This window comes from Phoenix dactylifera, chromosome 1, assembly GCF_051530095.1.
Source record: "Phoenix dactylifera cultivar Ajwa chromosome 1, Ajwa_hap1_PhDact_Kaust_v1.1, whole genome shotgun sequence".
In the NCBI taxonomy this organism is placed as follows: domain Eukaryota; kingdom Viridiplantae; phylum Streptophyta; class Magnoliopsida; order Arecales; family Arecaceae; genus Phoenix; species Phoenix dactylifera.
Genome location: NC_143190.1, coordinates 52,725,626 through 52,749,336, shown reverse-complemented (window position 1 = coordinate 52,749,336; position 23,711 = coordinate 52,725,626). Strand labels below are relative to the sequence as shown.

At 39.2% G+C, this 23,711-nt stretch overlaps 1 protein-coding gene and 1 pseudogene across 8 annotated transcripts; one reads left to right on the top strand and one right to left on the bottom strand.

Moving 5' to 3' along the window:
* Positions 1-374: 374 nt before the first annotated feature.
* LOC103722465 (polyadenylate-binding protein-interacting protein 9-like) lies at positions 375-22,880 on the bottom strand. 8 transcript variants are annotated; one of them, XR_606471.6, is made up of 11 exons: positions 22,078-22,880; positions 21,612-21,722; positions 21,174-21,218; positions 6,809-6,881; positions 6,603-6,715; positions 6,436-6,495; positions 6,196-6,270; positions 6,049-6,117; positions 5,741-5,832; positions 2,021-2,082; positions 1,538-1,932 (listed from the first exon to the last, which is right to left on the bottom strand). XR_606471.6 is itself a non-coding variant. In XM_008813032.6 (10 exons), exons 1-10 carry the CDS (start codon positions 22,471-22,473, stop codon positions 1,878-1,880), a joined length of 1,059 nt encoding a protein of 352 aa, XP_008811254.3. In that variant the 5' UTR covers positions 22,474-22,879; the 3' UTR covers positions 1,538-1,877. The 8 variants fall into 8 exon arrangements, 5 of the variants coding, with proteins under 5 accessions (XP_038981441.2, XP_038981442.2, XP_008811254.3 ...); XR_606472.6 differs by having other exon boundaries at positions 6,223-6,270; positions 22,078-22,879; XR_015969560.2 differs by lacking the exons at positions 1,538-1,932; positions 2,021-2,082 and adding an exon at positions 375-1,232.
* LOC120110465 (exocyst complex component SEC15B pseudogene) lies at positions 11,718-12,887 on the top strand (annotated as a pseudogene).
* Positions 22,881-23,711: the final 831 nt, after the last annotated feature.

The window sequence follows — 23,711 nt, the reverse complement described above, 5'->3', positions numbered from 1 at the left end:
CTCATGAGCCCAACCAAATACAGGACAAGGGTAGCTGCGAGTTCTCTCTTCAACTTGCTTCACCTGGGTGGAGCGCGGGGGCACGATAAAGGAGGACGGGCCTTTCATCTTTGCTCGCATCGCTTAGGCATTAGGGAGCGGGGAGCTGCACCCTTGTCGATGTCCATGGCATTGGTATCCATTCCACAATTTGTTTCCTCAGTACGTCATGGAGCTTTCCAAAGCGCTTCTGCTGCAGAGTCTCACATTCTCTATCAAAGTTCTCAACGTGCACACACAATATCAGACGACCCATTATACCACATCTTAAACTACTCTTATATATACACACACACATCAATAATCCTAGCCATGAGAGCGTGACTCAAGCTCAGTTTGTTGTTGTTAATCCCCAACCACTTACCAATTGGTACCCTCACATTGCATGCACATATCAACAGATGGACTTCAATATACATTATATGCATATATGGATATATGCAACACGTACTTTCTATACATGCACATGCATGTATATGCTGAAGTATTAAAAAAACTACTCTTAACGCCGTATAATTATCCAGATGCAAAATTACGTAATCTGCGAGCGCATCGCACGGGAGGAGAGCTGGAACAGACTGAGTCTGCTGGATTTGGTGATGATGGATTTTGCGGAGGAAAGGCGTTTGGTGGATGTCGTCGTTGTGATTGCAGAGAGATCAGGTCTGGTAGTTTTAAAAGGGCTGGTCTTTGAAACAGAAATACGGATGGAGGAAGAGGCTATTCCTTCTATTGTCTAAGGAGAAAGAAACCGTCTCTAAGAGATTAGGAGCTTCTCTTGGATATACTTCTTTTCCTCTGCTTCAGAGGAGAGGGTGTTGGAAGGCAGTCTACCGAAGGTAAAATGGAGGGATATTTATATTCCTTAATTCCAGATTCTAACTAAAGAGAAGGGCCTTGTATCAATTTGAATACTGTCCATTTACTTTTTGCCCTCCAATGAGAAGAGGGTTTGAAGGCACATAGGCTGAGAGGCACGCTCTTAATGCACCGGATGACAAGCGGGGAGTCGCTTCTTTGCCCATCTTGATGCCTCCCTCTATCATTCATCAAAGAATAAGAGCGATACAAATGCTAAGGTTATCAAGGTTAAGGCTCACATCTCGGCCATCTGGGTGACTGATACCATGAGAAGAACCGATTCAGTTTGTCATATCCTTTATGCATTGATTTTGATTTTCATAAACAGAAACCTGTAATACAATGGTAAAAGGCAGATCATAAAAATCTCAACCAAATGTATTGATATCATATCAGTGTGTAGTTGATACATATATTTCATGGATCAGCGATTGCTCAAATACTTTTACAACATACTAATGAAAAAACCAACTAAACCATACTAATAGCTATGCATGGAAAGCACCAAGTTAAGAAATAATGCCAAACAAAGGGAACAATCCTGCATTATCTTATATGTCGCATATATTATATACTAATAGTAAAGGAGCAATTGCAAATAGGAAACTGAAATTCACAACTAAAAAAAGCAGTAGAATACTCAGAAAACTTTGTCCTTAATTAAAGAAAAACAGCACAGTTTCCAGGTTTCTGCAGAATACTACGCTGGTTGGGATCACCAACAGCTGATGTTGACACGACACTTCTAACTATGGAAATAAATAACAAATAAAACAGATAACAACAGTTGTAAAGCCATAAGACATGTCTTATTTAAAGTTTAAATATCGAAGCCGGCTGGAAGGTGGGTCCTATTTAGATCCAGAAAAATGTTTTCAACCAATAACCAGAGTCAAATGATCATCAGCCCTTTCCAGACCACAAATTTTGCTCCAGTGAAAATAGGCCCACAAGACTGAATACAAAGTAAACTGGAACTAATGCGTTGTGTGAGCAACACGAGGCCTGACAGGAGTCTTCGAAGGACTTACCCTAAGAAGGCCAATACAGACAAAAAGTCATGGCAATGGAAATCACAATGAAACTATTCCTAATTGAGTGGCAGAGTTGAAAATCGTACCTAATAGGAAAAGCTCCAAGGATCCTTCCACTGCAACTCAGAGCTTTAAGGGCACTTTCCGCCTGCCACAGATATCTTGACACAATCAGTGATTCATTAAGGCCCCGAAAAGATGCTTCGAAAGATGAGAACATCACTTCATCACACAATATAAAAGTTCTATTATCATCTTCACATAACTAATGGCCCATGATAAACAGATACATCAAATTCCACATTATCCCCCCATCAAATACCAATACTTGTTGGGTACTTCTAGGATACATGTAGAATTTCAATTTTTCTACTATTAAAATCTAAATAAATACACTGGATACTTCTCAGTTACATCCAATATACTTCCCCAATGACTCAACAGATGGTCTCTCTCTCACACACACATGCTGACCTTTTGTGTGATGAATGGTTAATTTTGGACTTTGTGATGTTGATCCTATTACATAAAGCATTGATTGTAACAGACTCAAATGGAGTTTGTAGACGTTATTATTATTATTATTTACATTATGAACTACATTATTGTGATAATTAATTATACTTTTGATGCTATTTTTACATATATGTAAAAAATATAGATTTGTTCGCTATCGTATTCTAGCCATAGTGTATGTACTTTTCCAAGATACATTGGATCAACCTATCTGTATTGTCATATCCACATCCTATATCCGTGTCCATGCTTTATAGATGGTGGTTGATATCCACAAGTACACAACTTTCAAGACCCAAGTAGCTGGGAGTTTCTTGGAGAGCATAATAAAAAAAAATCTATTTACTTCATGAATATAAATATCCCTATACCTTGTTTACTTCAATAGGAAAATGGTATTCTAAATGTATTTCCAGCTCTTGTTCTGAATCAGCTCAAGGCAAATTGGAGCAGGACAAGGGTCTACCACCAAACCTAGGAGACTGGTTGTTAGTAGGGAGTATAGGTGGACCAACTGCATAACAAAAGGCCCCTAAAGGAACCTTTTTTGTCTAAGTATACTGGTTTTGCCAGATAGAATTCTGTTTGGAAGCTGGGCTTCTGGAAAGCCATGTTTTTTATATTACAGGATTGCAAGTTCAGGTGGAGACACATAAAAGTGGAAAACTGGATGAAAAGGATAACACGTATCTCACGGGTAATTAACATAATAATGGAGAATAATTTGGTCTTATACAACAATTTGAAACATTTGATTCAACAAATAGTTAGATAAGCATATAGACCATTATTTATAAGATTTGCCAATATGGACATCTACAATCAACATTATAAGGAGGATGCTGTAAACTAAAAGAAAAAAATCACGAGATTTAAAATTACACCTTAGGAGGATCTACAGATTCTATAATTTAGTGGTGAATGAAACTGCTTTCAGGCCCCTTGAACGCATAAACAAATAAAATACTAAAAAAGAAATCAAAGCAATCTGTATTTTTGCACAACTAGTTTTCACTCTGTCATCCAAAGTTTCCTCCATATCTACAATCATGCATTAAACCCTACAAATAACACCATCATTTGCAAATTACAAACATCAAGTAGTCTCTCTTTGAAATCTGGAGTCAACATGTCCATTACTAGCATAAAGTAGGCGCAAACTTAAGGTCCATTCTTGTCCAATCCTACTAAAATGAAACTACTCATTGACACCACGTCACTCATGCACTTGTTTACAACCTTAATACACAACCTATGTAATAGTCGAAGAACTGAGACAATATGCATTTTTAAAGTACTTTGTACCATATACTTCCTTTAGATTAATAAATCCCATATAAGAATCTCTTCTTTCATTGCTATGCAAGAAAATATTGTTTTGCCAATTAGCCTTATCGCTCCATATTATCACTCAAATTTACAACACAATGATATCTAGTGAAATTTCGGATATGTTATTCGTAAGATGAGATCACTGTGCTTCCTCAATCATGAGTTATCATGCTAGATTTCAAAATATCATTAAAAGATCTATAATAGTCTTCCATCAATATTAGAATCAAGGATTTACACTCATTGACATGGGGAGTGGTGGCTAATAGCCATCATGACACATTCTCTGCCAAAATCTAGGAAAAAGAGGCACTTGATAGTCCTTTATCTTTTTTAAAAAAAGGACTTAGGTGCTCTGCCGCCCTAGGTTCTGTGTTTGTGTTGGCCCGACATGAAGCAGCACTTGAAACCATGATTGGAATATCATCTGAACCTAAGGCCTCTATCCAGGTTTTCTTTTTCCAAGTCTTTAGCTTGTTATAGTAATATCCCCCTAATCTCCCCTTCTGCACCACTTGATGCTTTCCAAATAAAAACATGCTAATCCATCTCCCAGAAAATCTCAGTTGTAGAATCATTCTTCGGATTTATTACAAATACTAAAGAATAAACATGCACAAGCATGATTATCTCGACATCTTATTAAATTATTTGAGGACCTTCTTGTAGTGGATTATTTCCATATCTTCCATGAATGACAACAGTTTTCTCATCCAGCCAACCGATCTTCCATCCAACAATCACTAGAGCGAAACTTTGCATTCATTGCACATTGTACAAAGAAGAAAAGAAACACTAGCTCATGCCTCATGCCTAACAGTAAGAGCTGCGTACAGGCTCCTCCAAAATGGATCATATTGAAATCAAGGTAACTGTACTACATATATGGGAATCACTTCATCCATAGGCACTAATGTCACAAAATTACATTCACATTTTTTCCAATAAGTCAAAAGAATGCACCAAAAGGTCAAGTAATTGATGCAGTGAGGACCTTTTAAAAGGCCACATGTCACCCCTTTCCCAGTGTACAGTTAGTGCTGCACCCCATCTTGGACCCATCTCAGGATCCAAGGCCTGCTCAACCATGAATCATGCCATATATTTCAAACCAACATCTGGCTAAACAATTTAAAATGAAGTGGTAAAGGAGAAAAAGGATTGCATAGTGTCAACTCCTTATTGCTATAGAAGAAGCCTTTTCTGAAGTAAATCAGAATTGAGAAAGAAACAAACGAATTACAAATCAAGATGCAAGAGAAACATAAGCAAGATGCTTCCAACTCATGATAAGCTTTTATGAATTTGAACTTGCATATTTACTTCATGATCTAGGTAAGTTTAGCAGCTGGGGCAAGAGAGGCTGAAGTAGTAAAGAACAAATTGAGATGAATTAGGCACAATATACGAAAGATTAAATGTGCCCTTGGTAAGGGAAGACTGTAAAGTTTAGCTCAAACTATCAGAAAAAGAGGACCTAAGAAAACCCGAATAGAATGTGTAATTGATGAACTTTAACAAGCTTGTATTTATAGCTCATAGTTCTTGATAAAGACTGACGGATGAAGCTAACTTCCACTAATGGAATGAAAAGTGGTTATGATTCTGGTCTTTTTTTTTCGGAGAAAGATTCTGGCCAAATATAGTTGAGATTCATTCAGGCTGTCACAAAAACTTGCTTGTAATATTGACTAATAGACTTATATTTACAAAAATTTATTGAATTATCTTTCTGTATATGTTCAACTGAAACACGAGTTATTTGGGGATTTAGTTGTATGACATATCATGATGACAAATATGACCACTAAACAGCTAGTCACCGACTTTTAAGAAATGTATGCGAGCATTATTAATATTCTGCAAGCAGCATTATAAAATGCTGGAATGGAACAGCAAGTTCAAGAACACTGAACCAAGCAATCGGATAAGTAAACAGGTAAGTGGAATGTATGAACCTCAGGACAGCACATTGTGTTCATTGCTGTTATATAGCATTGACTAAATCTGAGTGGATTCACCAACTTCTGCTTGATTCCCCAAGGCAAGGCTAGCCGAGAAATTATTTTGATGTTATCACAAAGCAAAATGTGAATATTAGAACAATACAGCAGGCATATTATGCATACAAGCAATAGAATACATGAACATACAAGCCCCAGAAAGGTAAGAGCACGATCATATTTAAACATCACCAACGAGGCTGGCAAATTCTGAATCAGAGAAAAATAAAATAAGATACATGCAGTTGAGAAATGCAAATTACCTGAACAAACTCAACAAATGCTATGCGAGTTGAATGCGTGTTATCCCCAAGAAGCCTCGAGCGAGAAACCTGTATAAGAAAAATCATGCTAACAATTAAAAGATCTTTGAAAACATAATTGTCTTAACCGACTGATGAGAAAAATACCAGATTGAGTGAGGGCAGTGTGCTAACCTCACCACAAAGGAGCTCAAAGAATTCTTTTAGATCTGACTGAGTAACCTGCAAAAGAAGAAAAGCCAAAACTATCAATCGATAAAGAAAGGAATACATTTAACTAGAAATAAAACAATCAAGCTGCACAATTTTGAAGACAGATGTAACTTCTACTTGTATTTTCTTAAAATGTGCAAAGCAGTATGGAAGAGTCGAAAGAAGCTACTCTACCTTTTTATCAATATTTGTGCAGTAGACTGTCCTTGTACACATCTCCCTTTCATCTTCAGACTGTATTCAGTCTCGAAAAAAGTTTTTTTAACAGAGAATGCTATTTTATAAGAAAACAATATACCATGTTAATTTTAGAAATGCAGCGTTAGAATCACTTAGCTTACCCGCGGAAGAAATGTAGGATTCACAGGCAAAATGGCAGTCTTTGAAGGTAGTACTCTTACAGGATAGTAACCTAGCATGGTCCCGGTAAGATTTAGTGCTGCTCTTGCACCATCTGTTTGAAATAGTCCACAGTTACGCTTCCATTTGTAAAAATCATAAAGCTGCTATATAGGTGCTAAGCTTTAGATGGCACAAGTTAACTTACGCTCATTAGCAAACTCTATAAATGCAAATCGAAGAAATGAATGGGGGTCACCACAAATACGACAATCAAGTACCTTCAAAATGCACATTCAAAGATGTCAAACATTCGCCTACAGACTAGCTTATCAAAATTAACAGAGGAAATGTAATATATATAAACTAAATAAAAATATATGAAAATTCATATGGGAAATATAAAGAAAAGCATGATTAGAACAATAAAAATCCAGAGCTGTCTTACAAGCCTAAATTTCCACCACAAGTTCGGAGAAAGTGGAAGGGATATGTCCTACAGACTGAAAAATTCTTAATTGTAATTTATTAATAGAGCCTCTCCTTCCTGTCTGTGCCAAGTGCTTCTCAGAATATTTAGCAAGGCCTATAGCTGCTATGGATGGCACTTGCAATTCTTCAGATAGACAACGGTCATTATACTGCCGTCTACTAATAAGATGCAAAAGGCTTCAAAACAACATAATCAGCAAAGCCTTCACAACCATTACAAACTATGTGTCATCACCTAGATCTTTGATGGGATTATCACCTTAGGCATTTGCATCATACCAAACAGAGCACAGATATTCTTTAAGGCCTAGCCTGGTTTGCAAATAAGCACTGGATAAGGGTCAGATATGATTGGTCATTGCCAGACAGCCAAATTTTGCAACCATAGCAGTAAAATACCTATCCTCATCAGGTAGAGATCCTGCAGATAATAGTTCTACTGGATGGGCAGAACTGAGATATCTGAGTGGTATTGTACGCTCTTCCCCCCATGTACCCTTTTATTCTGCAAAGGCATATCTGTCTTTCCAGAGAAAAGATTACCAGCTTTTTGGCATAATCATTAGCTGTGGTATCCAAGTGATGTAATGAAGAAGTTACCAGCTTTGTGGTGTAATCATTATATAGTATAAAATCTTTGCAACCAAACATAAATTTCGTATTGCCCTGTTTTATCCTATGAACAACAATTACATAAAAGGAGTAGGAGGGCCATAAAAGAACCCCCACTTTCTCTAAACGTAAACCTTCCAAGGCCCAAATTTTATCAACTTTCAGCATAAGAAACTTACCCCCAAAAACAGAAAATAAAAAAACACCTTTCAGCACGAGAAAATGAGATCACAATAAGGGGCAGCCATATACAACTCCTTCCTTCAGTTCTTGTATGAATTCATGAAACATAAGGTTGACAGGTAACTTAAGCATAAAATAAATAATACAGGATATCTGTTTCGGCCCCGTTCAAATATAAATTCAAATAAATGATCACAATATTACCCTTTCTTTCTAAAATTTTTCTAGGCAAAAAACATACCAGATCCAAGTTCAACAGATATGGTGGACCCTAAAATACGCTGGTGGACACCAGTCATGAAAGATATAATAAACTTTAAATTTTGAGTTATATAACCAACTGACCCTAAAATAGAACTTTAAAATCAACCACCAAGCTGCACCTTTGTGAAAGCTCCTATGTAACTCTTTTCAAGTACCTTCCCACGACTACATGCAAAGGGTGTTTACGTCAGTCATACTTGGCATTCCTTCAGGGTATATATGAGAGAAAGAATCACTCTAGAAGATTGACACACTGCTGGATGAAATACTTATGAAGTCTTGAAGATTTTTTCAAAAAAAAAAAATCTTGAACATGAGGGTTCCAAATGAAATCTAAATATCCAATCAAGTTATAGTTTCAAAAGGAGTATGACCCCATCAATTTTGAAACATTTCCTGAAATCATACTTTATTGCAATTGGATGTGATCTGAAAAGACGCAATTTTGTGGTCAAAGAAACAGAATCCAACAAACCTAGTGGCCACGCAATTGCACCCAACCACCCACAATTTTTTACTCAGTGAATAGTATAGGAATTCCACATTTCCAAAATAATTGAACCCTAGGTCAAACAAAATAACATAACTAGCAAACCTGATGAGAACCTAATGAAAAGTATTATACTGCAAACAATCTGATAAGTTCCAGTTGCCTGGGATCAGCTTGGTTGGTTCGTTCAGGCTTGGATCAGCTAGGAAACAAAGCCAAGCTCAGAAAGATTTCAAAGATCAACTCATAATGAACCAGGCCTGAACACTAAAGGCTTGCAAAAGTAAATAGGAGCTTGGCTCGAGTCCATAAGAAGCTCGTTCAAGCTCAGCTCAGATCTCATACAAACAAAGCTTAAAGTCCACTCAAGTTCCACTCAAGCTTGTGTACGCCCATCATACAGCAATCTCAACCTGAGCAGCCTCCTACTCAGCTTGGCTCGGCTCGTTTGCACACCTAAAAATTATAGAACTCCATTTTTATCATCCACAGCCAGATTGCACAGGGATACCAAAAATGAGATTCTTTAAATGAGAAAGAAATTTAGTTCACTAACACAAAATAGATCATGAGAAACCATTTTCAGCAGTATTAAATTCATTCATGAGCCACGCATATTCCACAATCTACTGACTTAAAACAAATATTATCTTCATTTGGAAACAAAGCTTATGAACATATAATCTCATCAATGCCTGAATATTGCCTCAAAGGTCAATTCTTACCTAGATATGGAAAGGTCGCTATCATCCGACACTTGCTACAATAGATTGAATATAGCAAGGTCTGCAGTACCAGTATCGGCAGACGACCAGAGGAGAGAAGGGCTTCCAAGCCCCCTCTCTCTCCCTCTCTCGGCATCTATCTCTCCTCCTCCCTCTCCCTCTTTCTCTCTTTTTCTCTCTTTCCTTCTCCCTCTCCTCTTCTATCATCGGTTTCTCGGTTTGCTTGCTGGAACCATCCCAGTCCACTGCCAGTACGGCTCGGCACACCCCGAACCGGATGATTCAGGATGGTTCCACCATCCTTAGAACATAGTAATGTGCCTCAAACACCCAAGGAAATCTTGAACATCTATATTGGTGTTCAATGATTAACATCATCCTCTAGAATGACAAGCATGAAGTAGTACAAACAAACAACAAGAACAAGGGTCTAACTCAATGTCCGCCGAGCCGACCGAACCGGTGTACCGGTGGGCTCCGATACCAGTTCGGGACCGGTTGGAACCGGCGCTGAACCGGAACCAAAAAAAAAAGGGCGACACGTGCACGTGTTCGCGTTTTAGCCACAAAGTGGCATTAAATGCCCCACATGGGCTCGCGCTCGCGCGCGGTGCCACATGGGCTCGCTACCCCACGTGAGTCCCCGCGCGCGGGGAAACCGTGCGAGCGCGGGGAACCACGTGGGATCGAGATTCCTGCACGTGAAATCGCGTGCGGGACGAGCGATTCCCCGCTCGTGGGCGCACTACCCGTGCACAGAAAGATTCTTCTCTTTTTTTTTCCTTCCCTTCTTTTTTCTTCCCCTCTTTTTTCTTCCCCTCTCTCCTCCTCTCTTCTCCTCTCTTTCCACCCTTCTCCCACGAGCAAGGAAGGAACTGTTGGGAGGACCTCGCGCACGTCGGGGTGCTCGGAAGGGGGTCGGCCCGAGGTACGTCGAACCGTCTTCTTTTTCTCTTCTTCTCCTCCTCTTTCTCTTCTTCTTCCTTCCTCTTCTTTCTTCCTCTTTCTTCCTCTTCTCTCTTCTTCCCCGCTCAGTTCCGGCCCTGGACCGTTTTATGTGGTTGTACCGTACCGATGGGGGTCGATACTGGTACGGTACGTGCTGAACCGGCCGGTACGGGCCGGTTCAGCAAACCACGGTCTAACTTCTCTAAAACTACTTTATCAATAGCATATTACTCAATATCACACAAATTATGCACTAACATCATCTGACTAGCTCCAATCTAGCCAATAAAAGAAGAATGAAAAACTTCACAAAAGGTCCATTTTGGGGCTTATAAACCCGTTAAATAGGCTGAATGATTATAGCCTTGTTTGGCCGTGTTTTGAATGAACCACTTGAATTTCCTCCAAAACATACTAAACTGGATACATATCTTAAATCAAATGGACAAACCCTAAACAATTGACAATATGAATGCCTGACCACAAATATCACCTTATCATATAAACATTCAAATATCTCCAGAAGAAAAAAAAAGAAGAAGAAAAGCAACAAGCTAGTTTTACATTAAAAAGAAAATCATTAAGAATTATTTGATTTGACTTGCTCCAAGCTTTACGATAAAAGAAGCATATAATATGTCGCCCAAATGAAGGCTAAAATGAGTATTTCTATTTAGTGGCCTATCAAACAGATAAAAGGAATAAATGAGTATTTCTTTTTTTGGCCCCCTTTTGCAAATAAACCACGTGGATTTCCTCAGAAACATATGAAAATGGACCATACGTGTCATATTATTTATGATAAATCTAGTATCCTACAAAATTACCCATAGTTCCACAGAACTATGCATACCAAACAAATTCATTTGTATGTTTAATATCTATAATTCCATAATAAATATCATGACATGGCAATATGGAACAAAAGGCAGCCTGTGATTTGTCCCAATGATATTGTATGTAGGCCTGTTAAAGAGCCGAGCCGAGCTCAAGCCTCTCATTCACAGAATTTCAGGCTCAGGCTCGGGCTCGGGCTCGAGCTCGGCTCGTTAACAAGCCTATTATGAATAGGCCTTCGAGCCCCAGGTTTTCAATGCGATGATGTAGCAAACCACAGCACCCGCGGCGCGCAGCAACATTTAATGCTTTAAGGGGTATTTAATTTTTTTTCCCGCTACAAAAAGAATTTTTGGCATTAAATGCATCGCCGTAGCAAACCACAGTGCGCGTGGCTCAGCATTTAATGCCATAAGGGGGTATTTAAATTAGGTTTTTTTTTCATGGATACCCTTCTAAATATTCAAATTTACGTAAATACCCTCTTACAATTTATATTTGTATCTATACCCTCATAAAACACTGTTATTATATAAATGCCCTAATATAACGGTTGTTCTAACACCGTTAAAAAAAATCATATTTATATTAATTAAAAATAAAATAAATTTTTGAAATTACGTAATTGTCCTTCTTCTCTTCTCATGCAGTCATGCTTCGGGATCGCGATCGCGGTCCTGCGGGCGATCCCGCGGGCATTCGCGATCGGGCAATCCTGTGGGCGATCCACTGTCCCTGTCCTCTGTCAAATCGTCCGGTCGTTCATTGAGGACTCGGTCAGCTTCATGTCACACGGTGGCCAGCTTGATTTCTACCCCATTGCCAAGAAGTATCTCGACCGCCTCCTTGGGGAGGTCGTCGATGGTGCCATCCTGCGCCTTGTTGAGGCTGGAGGCCTCGGTGTGTCCCAGGCCATGCAAGTAGCTGCCAACATGCATGTGATGGAGCGGGCCTGTGACTTCTTCTTCCGCCATCTGCACAGCTCTCTGGCATCCCCCTCCGCATTGCCGAGAGGGGCAGGAGGGAGTTCCCATTGAAGAAGTCTCGGGATGCGGCCGAGGAGCTTTTGCTGCGCTTGCTTGAGGCCAAGCTTGATGATTTTATGATCTTGACCGGCACTGTGAGCTGGATGGCTGAAGACCCGCCTCCAAATGGGAATGAGTATGCGAATGAGGTAATTATATACCTTGAGACCTTGGTCTCCACTGCACAGCAGATACTGCCCATCCCAGTCCTCCGGCGGATGCTTTATGGGGTCCTCGCCCAGGTATCTGAAAAGATCGTGGGGCTTTTCCTTAGTGATTCAGTCAAGAGGTTTAATGCAAATGCTGTGACAGGAATAGATGCTGACTTGAGGCTTTTTGAATCATTTGCTGATAACCAATCCCATTTGTTTGGAGATACTGAGGACTCGGGTGCAAGCGAACTGAAAATGCCTTTATTGGAAGCAAGGCAACTGATTAATTTGCTCATGAGCAATCACCCAGAGAATTCCCTGAACCAGTGATCCGGGAGAAGAGTTACAATAAGCTGGACTACAAGAAGGTAGCCACAATATCTGAGAAGTTCAGAGATTCGTCAGATAGGCTGTTCTCAACATTTGGTACAAGGGGTTCGAAACAGAACCCAAAGAAGAAATCACTGGATGCCTTGATAAACAGGCTCAAGGATGGGAGCTGAAGCAGCGGCTTCATTATAGTAAGAGAGCATCTCTTTCACCTTGTTATGTTAAATCTTGTGATTTAGAGTGTGTTTGTCATCTACTGATTGTCAATCACTAACTACGATTGTCGATACTTTCCATATTACTGCCTTCTAGTTCTACTTTTTGTGATGCTAGATACCTAGTGTATGCATGGAAAATATGTTCTTAGCTATTTTATTATAACCCATGCCCTGTTCTTCAACACAAGTCCATAGTTGGGAAGCGTTGTCTTTTATCTGGAAGCCAAGAGAATGGCAAATAGTCTTTGTCACATTCAGACCAAGGACTAAATGCAAAGCGGGAGAGATTCCATGGATTCATGTGAAGTGGAATAGAACGTTAAGACAATAATGACCCAGTTAATAAGACACATGTCACCCTCTCATAAATCCAAATTACATCGAGTTCACGTTTTCACATATCAAGGCTCTCCCGTGGTGTTCATTTTCCTAACGGCTATAACAATAATTAATAAATACAAAATTTTAAAAACTATGATATTAACTAATAAATACAGAATTATAAAGACTATCACATTAATTAATTATCTAAATTCTTTTCATCTACTAGGATTTTTTTTGCATATATACCCTTCTAAATATGCAAAATTGCATGAATATCCTTATAAAGTTGTCATTTGCTTGCATACCCTTCTAAACATTTCTATTTGCACGTCTACCCATTAAGGATATTTTAGTCATTTTAATTTGAAACCGTTAATTTTTTAACGACGTTAGATGGTATGGGTACATATGCAAAAACAAGAATAACAAAAGGGTAGAATAGCAAAATAAGTGTTTTATGAGGGTATATATGCAAATATCAATTTTGAAAAGGTATTCATGCAAAATCCGATATTTTGGAGGGTATTCATGCAAAAAACCCTTTAAATTATTATTTTTTTTGCCACTATGAAAGATATTTTTGAGGCAGCTGCAGCCGCCGTCGCAAGATACGCTGCTCGTCACTGTCCCATTAATGCACTTGAGGTGGGGCCGTCGCACTTGAGGGAGAGGTCGAAGTCGGTAAGCATGAGATACAATGGCCACTCCAATCTCTGCTCAGTACTATGTCCTAAGTAAGAGTTTGATACACTGAGTAGGTGAGTTGTCATGGGAAAATGGACTACTTATAGAGGGCACCATGTCATCATTCCTGGACTACCAGGTCGAGCTATCACTTCCTCTCTCTCTATCAGACGCATTGTGGCATTAATGCCGCGGCGCGTTGTATGGCATTTAATGCTATAGTGCGCGCAGCGCAAGGACTGTGGCACCAATTTCTGTTTTAGGGGAGACATGGATGAAACATTTGTTGATTAAATTTCTTGCAAGGAAATACTCGAATCCCGAAGCCAAGCTCCATTTGGGCTCGTGAGTTGCTCGGGCTCAGGCTTGTTTGACTAACGAGCCGAGCTCGATCCGAGCTTTTATCGAGCCAAGCCCGAGCGGCTCGGCTTGTTAACAGGCCTAATTGTATGTTTACATAAATATAGTTTTTCCATATTAGTCATAGGTGATTCATCTAAATTTATAGTTTTCGAATTGATCTTTTCATTCTTCCTAAAATTCTGGTATGTTGTAGCCCTATTTTAAGATTAGCAAAAAAGTAAATAAGGTAGTTTGTCAACATGGGCCCACAAGTGGAACTCAAATAAATAGCCACGTAATTACTCTACCACTAAATACCTTCTGGAGTAAAAAGTAGGAACTCAAACAAATGAGTTGTTCGCAAGCTAGCTCATGTTTGGCTCAAAAGTTAGCTCGAAATTAGATTGCTCAACTAGCAAACAAGCAAGCTCAAGCCAGATTTTTGAGCTTGAAATATAAACAAGGTGAGATCAAGCTAGGTCCAACTTGTAGTTCGAAGTTTCTTTTTTTATATAATAAAATTATATAACATAGTATGACTTGAAGAAATGAAATAATTATAAATTTATTATGATGAAAAGTTTATTAGCTACAGAACTTAATCAAATGGTTGAATCACTTATTTATCATCCAATCATTGGATCAAGATCCAATGTTTGATCTTTAGAGTGAGTTTAATATTCAAAATAACCAAGAAGCTCTAAAGCCCTCTTACTCCCTAGCCGCACTTGCCCCATCCCTCTCTTCTTCCACTATCCACCGCCTCTACATCCTCCAACCCATTCCTCCCCCTCTTCCCTCCCTGATTAGACCTCTAGCTTGGTTAACATCCTGCTCGGAGATTCTATGGCATCTGACAACATAAACTACTTGTCTTCTATCAAGTCTCTAACCTTAAAGAGATTTTGGTCGGAGATCCAAAGGTGCATCAGTTCTGCAAGCTAGGGTCCTTCAGGGATCTCCCAGATCTCCTCCCTTGACAGATCAGGGCTTCTGCCCTCCCTTAATGCCATGGACCTAGAGACCTATCATATCATCAATCATCAAGAAATCTCATCAAGGATGGGTTTGAGCAACAGTACTCCTTGGTGTTCTCAAGGAGAAGCACTAGCATCAGCTTGAATCAGTTGAGCAAGTTGCAGCTCGACTTGATTTAGTTTCCAAGGTTAAGCGAGCAGAGCTTGAGTTAGCTTGACTATATCTGAGCCAAGCTCCAGTGGGGCTTACTCAACTTGGATTGAGCTCGGGCAAAGCCCGAGCTCATCCTTTATAGTTTCAAGCTGAGCTCAAACAGAGCCTAGCTAGCTCGTGTTTGACTCGTTTACGGCGCTATTCAATAATGACATTATAACTAAAGGAGAAATATAACTAACATGCCAAAACAAAACAAAAAAAGCATCCTTAAATAAATCTCAACATATATTGCTTCAACTAACTCAAATTCCCTCGACATAAACATTCGTCTTAGAGTTCCTACATCACACTTTACATATCTTGAAACTCGTGAGTGCTTTCATTCAACTACTTTCCCAAAAGAGATTGCAGCACTCCAGGATACTCATTAATTCAAGTGAAAGCTTTTAAAAAGGCAGATAATTATCTAAGTTCAATTTATGAACTAGTTAATGTGGTATCATGTGAATGATATTGAATGCTTTTCAACATTTTTAAGAACATTTAATGTGGTATCATGTAAATGGTCTTGAACACTTAGATCCAGGGTCAGTAGAACTATCCCAAACCGAACAGTTCCAGTCGTACCAAGATGTCCTGGCGGCGGACCAGGATGGTTCCGACAACAGAAACGAAAACCGTTGCCCAAGGAGGAGAAGGAAAGAGAAAAAAAGAGAGAGCAAGCAGGCGGGCGGGCGGGGGGGGGGTGGGGGAGGGAGGGAGAGAAGAAGGTCGTCGAAGGCCGGCGCCCGGGCAGGAGGCGGAAGCCATGGTCGGTAGGGGTGGCAATCGGGTCGGATCAGGCATAAACAGGTCGGGTCAAATACAGGTCGGGTCAGAAAACTATAAATCTGAACCCGACCTGTTTATTAAACGGGTCAGGAATTGCAAACCTGAACCTGACCTGTTTATTAAACAGGTAACCCGACCCGACCCGTTTAACCTGTTTAATAAACAGGTAACCTGTTTACCCAACCCGACCCGACCTGTTTAACCTGTTTGCCCAACCTGACCTGTTTAGACCTGTTTAATCTGTCCAACCCAACCTGTTTAACCTGCTCCACCCGACCTGTTTAGACCCGTTTAACCTGTTTAACCCGTTTAACCCGTTTAACCTGTTTAGACCTGTTTAACCTGCCCAACAGTTAAACGGGTTAAACGGTTTAAACGGGTTAGACATCTAAAACCCGTATCCGACCCAATTAATAAACAGGTTAAACGGGTCGACCTGTTTACGACCCGAACCTGTTTAGGCTAAACCCAAACCTGTTTATGGCGGGTCGAACACAGGTCGGGTTGGCGGGTCGGGTCATATTTTGCCACCCCTAAATTGGTCGAGTCTCCTGTTTCGTTCAAAATAGAGGTCCGGCCGCTTTTTAATTTTGCGATTTTTTAGTGAAGTTGGTAAATCGCATGCCGACTTCATTTATTGCCGACTTTACTTAAATATTGCGAAATTAAAAAGGAGCCTAGACCCCTGTTTCGAACGAAACAGGAAACCCAGCCGTGGCCTCCACCTCCTGCTCGGGTGCCAGCCTCCAACGGCCCTCCGCCGGCCTCCGCCACCCTCCTCTCTCCCTCCCTCTTACCGCTTCTCTCTCTCTCTCTTTCCCTCTCCTATTTGCCTTCTCCCCTGCCTCCTCTACTGTGTCAATACAGACCTGGCATGGCACGACACAGGCCCGTACTGACTCGTGCCGCCGAGCAACCTGTCTGGTGCCCGGTACCGGCATAGCAGACCATGCTTAGATCCTTCACTAGTTGTTAGCCCCTTTAAAAATGAATAGGAGCATCACCAAGATTCCTAATTATGTAACACATCATTTGATAAAACTTCTTTTATAAATTGAGATACATTTTTGTTGCCAACTATACATAAGCAACAAATGGCATTAGCATGCACTTCAAACCTAGAGACAGTTAGCAACAATATCTTACTTGAGCATACAGTAATTTTCATTCAATTATTTTGACCTCCAACTTCTAGGAAGAACATGAATGAGGTTCCTTAAATGAATAAATTCTAGTTTAAAGAAACACAAAAAAATGCATGGTTTGATTATCGGTCAAAACAATTTTTTTTCCAGTTTTTGTCATAACAACCTTACATCATCATCATCATCCAAGCCTTTTTCTTATTGAATATGGGCAGGTTCATCAATTTGTGCAAAGCTCCAAGTTGAGGCTCCATGGAAGGACTTAAATTTTTTACTATGAGTACCAACCTACAATCAACCCTCTAAATATTGGTGTTGAATTTATGGCTAAGTTAGACTTTGGCAAGAGGGGCCTGTGATCAAACCAATAAGTCATTAATGAGAAAAAGGATCTTATTGGTCATGATTTAAGTTCATGAAACCAAGGAGCAAAACCTCTAAAAATCACCGAGCCTAGAAAAGAGTTTATACAAAGGGGGAAGATTACAATTTTTCCTATAGCAAGCTGTGTTCATCTCCAAGGTAGAAATAAAACCATGATCCAAATGAAATACTAGCCCATCCTAGCAACTTAAGTAGAACTTTAATGAGTACATCCTAGTTTAGGCCCTTATTTTGAACAAAACCAATTTAGTTGAGTGTATACATATTGTTGCAAGGGCCTATTTGGATGCCAAAAGATAGGAAGCCAAGCAACAATTAACCCCAAAGTCTTCCAATGGGAGCTTATGCTCTAAAAATAAATAGGTAGGGAGATGGTTTAAAGCAACGGGAAGCCAAGCAACAAATAAGCTCAATCGCCTTGGAAAGGGATTATCTATTCTAGAAAATAAGGATCAACTATTTCAGTTGTTGTAATCTCTCTTAGGAAAACAGTTCTCTACATATTCTTTAAGCATGAGATCTCATCAATAAGATCTTCCGACATCCAAACAGCCTTCTAATGTGTTTCAGATCAAACAACTTGACTATCAGACCAATACACAAATATAAATGGAAGATATTCATTGCATTAACTAAGCACAGATACATATGCTTAGTTATTTCTGGCAGTCTGTTTCCCACATGATAGCAATAATTAAGTTTCATTATATTTCATTACTTGATCAAAAATTTAAAACTATGCACTGATTTACAATGGAACCACTTGGATTTCATCCAGAAAATATGCAAAAATAAATGTTATGCACTGCATTGATTATGACTTGACTGATTTACATATTCATATCCCATAATTTCATAATTTAGACAACCATGGTCCACGGTAAAAGGCTTGGCCTAACAAGCACAATGGCATGGGTTCGAGTCTAAAGCAGCCGCTTGTGCAAAAAATGCTAAAGTTTAGGTCTGTCCGTAATCTCTCGCCCCTCCTAGGATCCCGGATTGCCACGATCATAGCTAGGTATTGTCCCTTTTAAACAACTTTAGAACCTAAATTTCATAATTTATGTGATAAATCATCTATCAATTTTGTGTTCTCGTTTTGTTACTCTATGAGCATGATAAATCCCTATTTCATATTGTACGTTGCAAAAATGGTATCTTGATAATTAAAATGGTTTATGCTTTATATTTTATAGTATCTATAAACTCGTGTAACTTTCACATTTAAAATGATTTTACATTTTGAATTATATTATTATGTTGTGTTCAGAATTTCAACTACTGCAGAGTATTGCATGCCCGAAACCAAAATTTTAGAACCATGAGGCATATTTGATTCAGAACCTTATGTATATCAACTAAAAATTCATGCATAAATCCCCAACACCACAATCACCAAGGAGTTGTACCTCTCCTTTCTTCCATTTTAAAAGTTCGCCCAAAGAGAAAGGTCCTTTCTCTAAAACTGTGAAAATTATCAACAACACTTATTTTTTCAGCACTACTCCTTATCTTGTGTTCTCACGCATAACTACCTATCAAAAGACCCACCATAAAGAGTGTATATCTCAAAATAAGAGAGCTAAAAGAGTTAAACTATGGTTGTTTAATATGCCTCTACTAGAAGAGAATCAACCTAACCTAATACATGTAAAATTAAACAATTACATACAGTTACAACCAATCAATGCAACCTCCAAATAAAACCTATGGTCCCATGTTCACAATCCCAGATGATCCAAAATTCCCTTGGTGACATTCTTACACATGATTCATGTTGCAGCTAATACGCAGACCTAGGGTTCTCATAGAGAGGAGAAATCAAAGGCATAACTACAAATTCAAACAAAACACAAAGCACAGAAGAGATTTACATGGTTCGTCTTATAACCTACGCTAAATGTTCGGAAAAAAAATCAAGGAAGCTCCACCAAAGATAAAGAGAATAAAAATAAATGCCCCAAAAGGTAGTCTCAAGCCCCAGCTCGCTGCTTCTCGACACACCCTCAAGTAGGCACAAAGCCCAAAAGCCTTAGGCCTTGTTTGAGGGAGCTGTTGGCAGTAGAGCTTTTGGAAGTAGAGCTTTTATAAAAAGCTGCTTGTTGTTTGGTAACTACATTTCCAAAGTGCTGTGGAACTTTAACATGTATTTAGTAAACAAACTGAGAAAATACTTTGGATATAACAAAATGACCATAAAGGACATTACATAGTATTATACAACAGAGCATAATAAAATATAATATGTATTAATACATAAATATATGATATAGTATAATATTAATGTAATGTAATATAATATTATTATAATATAGTAATATAATATTGTATACTATAGAATAATAATTTAATATTATATTAAATTATTTAACATAACATATCAATGTATTATGATATAATATTATATTATATTATATTTATAGTATAATACAATAATAAAGGTATAAAACAGCTTTCTGACAATTCCTAAAAGTGAATAATACATATCAATGTGTAATTATTTTTATTTTATTATCGGTATTTTGGTCCAAAAAGAAAAATATTATAACTCAAAACAGCTTTCCGATAATTCCTAAAAGTGTTTTTTTGGAGAAGCTCCAATATAGGCTTCTCCCGACAAGCTGTTTTAACTTTTTAGGAAAGCTAAAACAGCTTTCCGAAAATTTTACCAAACACTCCTATTTTATCTAAAAGTGCTTTTGGAGGGCCAGAAAGTGCTTTTTGGCCCTCCAAAAGCTCCCCCAAACAGGGCCTTCATGTTTCATACACCAAGGTCCAAAAAAGCAATATAAAAGGATTATTTGCAAAAAAATGCTCCCTAAACCCTAATGGGCCTTTTAGGGGTGTAAATGGGGCCTCTCACTCATCCTCCTCAACCTTGGAGACTTTGCCCCTCAACAAGCATCCATCTCCTGAGAGGCCCAACACCCGATACATAAAAGAGACAACAGATGACCAAATACAAGACGCCATTTCAACAAGAAGTTTTGGATTTTATGCTCGTTAACCTGCCAAAAAATGGCAAAGGAAAATAGGGAAGACTTGGAAGCATTTCATATTTTTCATTAGCTCAAACTCCATCGACCCTGGTTATCATCTCAACAACCCAATAAAACAGTCAAATATGAAAAATCCACCACCACCCCCCACCCCCACCCCCGAAACCAAAAAAAAAAAGATAGATAAAGCAACTCTTTCAAAAGGATATCATCTTTTGAGCAGCTAATGTCAGCATATGAAATAGTAACACTAGAAAGAGCAGCACCATTGTTCAAAAGGCACTAGAAAACAAAAGAGAAAGATGATACCATGACAGAGCCAACAGCTAGTAACACCCTAAAAATTGAGCCCACAACATTTATTCACCCTGTTCCCAGGAATTGCGTGGTCACAATATTCACATCCTGATAACACGGATTACTAATATTTTAGGATACATTTTGAGAGACTTACTTTCCCACAGCTACCAAATAATGCTGCAAGCTGCTCCTCTGTTACCTAATATATGCCAATCAAATAGTCTGGATTAGTAAAATATATGTGAGAATGTTAAATGTATCGTTATAAATAATCAGTAAAAATACAGAACAGTAGGAAAGACCCTAAAGTTAGATGGCTTACATGATGATCATTATCAGAAACATTCATGGAATTATATGACAATGTTAAACTACAAAAGCAAGCCGATATTGCAAAGTTACATGTATCATTATTTAAAGTATCCGTAAAATACAGACCCGTAGGATGATCAGTGTAAGAAAGACCCTAATTTTAGATGGTTTGCATGCTGATCAATGTCTGAAACATTACATGGGACTATAAGACAATGTTAACAGAGCAGTAGGATGAATGGAAATGAGTATAAGAAAGACCCTAATTTAGATGGTTTACATGCAGATCAATATCAGCAACATATACAGTGCGCCTGATGCAGTCCTCCTTCTGCGCTCTTTGAACTCTATCATTAAACCTTCGGCGCCCCTGGCTGTAATTGTTCTTTCTCTGGCCAAAAAAAAAATCTCAATAGATCAATCAAAATCGTGTATAAAGATGTTCTTTTTCCTCTACACAAAACCCCAAAACTTCAGCAAAACAAAGGAAACAGGTGGAGTTATTGGCCGAGAATAACAGGAGGAAGAAAATGCAACAGAAGATGACCCATTCCATCCAAAAAGCAATTTTCCTCCATCTACTTCAGTCTTCAATGAATCCATCTATCCAGTCAACTGAATAAAAGAAATTAAAATTAAACCAAAACCCTAGAAACCCCAGATCGCCCCCATGCGCGAGCCCACGATCACGTCATTTCTAACAAAGAAATCAAAGCAAGAACGACAGAAAGAAGCGAAGTCTATACTCTGCGGGGTTGCTGGTCGTTGTACGGCCCACCGCCGCTGCCCACATCCCGATTCCCCGCAACGATCGCTCCGCCGTAGTAATCCGAGTAGGCCACGAACACCGGCGCCTCGGCCGACAGCCACCCATTCGGCCTTCTCCCACCGGCGGCGGGCCCCGCAGAGGCGCTGGAGGCGGTCTGGCCGGCGGCCGGCGGCGGGGCGGCGGCATAGGCGGAGGAGGAGGGGATGAACTCCTTGGCGGAGGGGTTCAGTTTGGAGAGCAGATCGACGAGCTCGCGCACGTCGCGCTGGTACTCCGCCTCCGACGACCTCGCGCGCTGCTGCTGTTGCGGCGGCGGGGGGCTGCGGACGAACTGGTCGCCGGCGCCGATCGCGTTCTCCGCAACCGCGGCCATCTCCGCCTCCGACCAATCCGGCTATTTTAAAGACCGGAAGGCCCGAAGACTGAAGAAAACGAATTCTCTCTCTCTTTGTTCACTCTCTTGTATGGAGATGACTGGCACTAGCTTGAAATGGAAAAAATAAAAGAAGAGAAGACAGTTGAAGAGAGAGAAATGAACGAATAGACAAAGAAAGGGAAATCACTATCAATGTGCTAGCTACAAATGGAAAGCAATTTTAGAAGACTTTGATTTAATTTGTGGAGACAGAGAGAAAGTGGTAAAGCCGGTATAGAAGCATTTTTGGCGCTCTTGAGTTCTTTTTGTTTGGGAGAGAGAGAGAGAGAGAGAGAGGGTTAATAGAGGAAAAGGGAGGGGTCCGAGGGGAGGTGCGCGCTTGTCAAAAAGGTGGGAGTATAAATGGAAAAGTAAGCTGGCGTCGGGGAAGTGGTTACGTTGTTGCCGTTGGGATGTGTTAACCAGGATAAATTATTCCCTGCACGCACACGCGACCACGCGTCAGGGAGTTTGTTGCGCCCGTTCCTATTGATGGAAAGGTTATGATTGATGATGTACATAGTCATATAATGTATACGGTGTAAGAAATAATTTCGTTGCTTGGATTTCTATCAGTAGCCGAAAACATTTGTGATTTGAAAAAAAAAAAAAAGCAGGAGCAAAGAAGGTTAGAAATTATATTGCAATCTCAATAGTTATCGACTTATCTGATTTCTTGAACTAAAAGAATTTTTATTTTATGTTACAATTATATTTGCATGTCTAAATTTCTTTTTGCCGGCAGTCAGCTCTTTATGATCAATGACCAAGCAATCGGCAATTAATGATCAATTGGAAAATTGATAGGTTCTTTGATATGCTTTCAGCAAAAAAAAAATCAAAAAATTCATCATGTAATAAACGAGTGAACCATGATTTAATTCTTAATTTTTTTGATGATTTGATTTTCTTTGTTCCATACAGTCATCACTATAATTTATGCATGATTCTAAATGATCATTATCCGTTAAAAATTTGAAATATCACAAGTAGAAACTCAGAAAAACTAAAAATACAATGTTTAAGAGATTCCAACGTACAAGTGACAAATTAAATATAAAAAGGAAATGATTTAGATATATGGGAGTCCATTTGATGCGTAGATTTATGTCTTTTGGTGGACGCTAGGTGTAAAAAATCATGACATGAGTTATCTGTTAAAGGATTAAAAATTTACAATGTCAAAGATTTGAAAG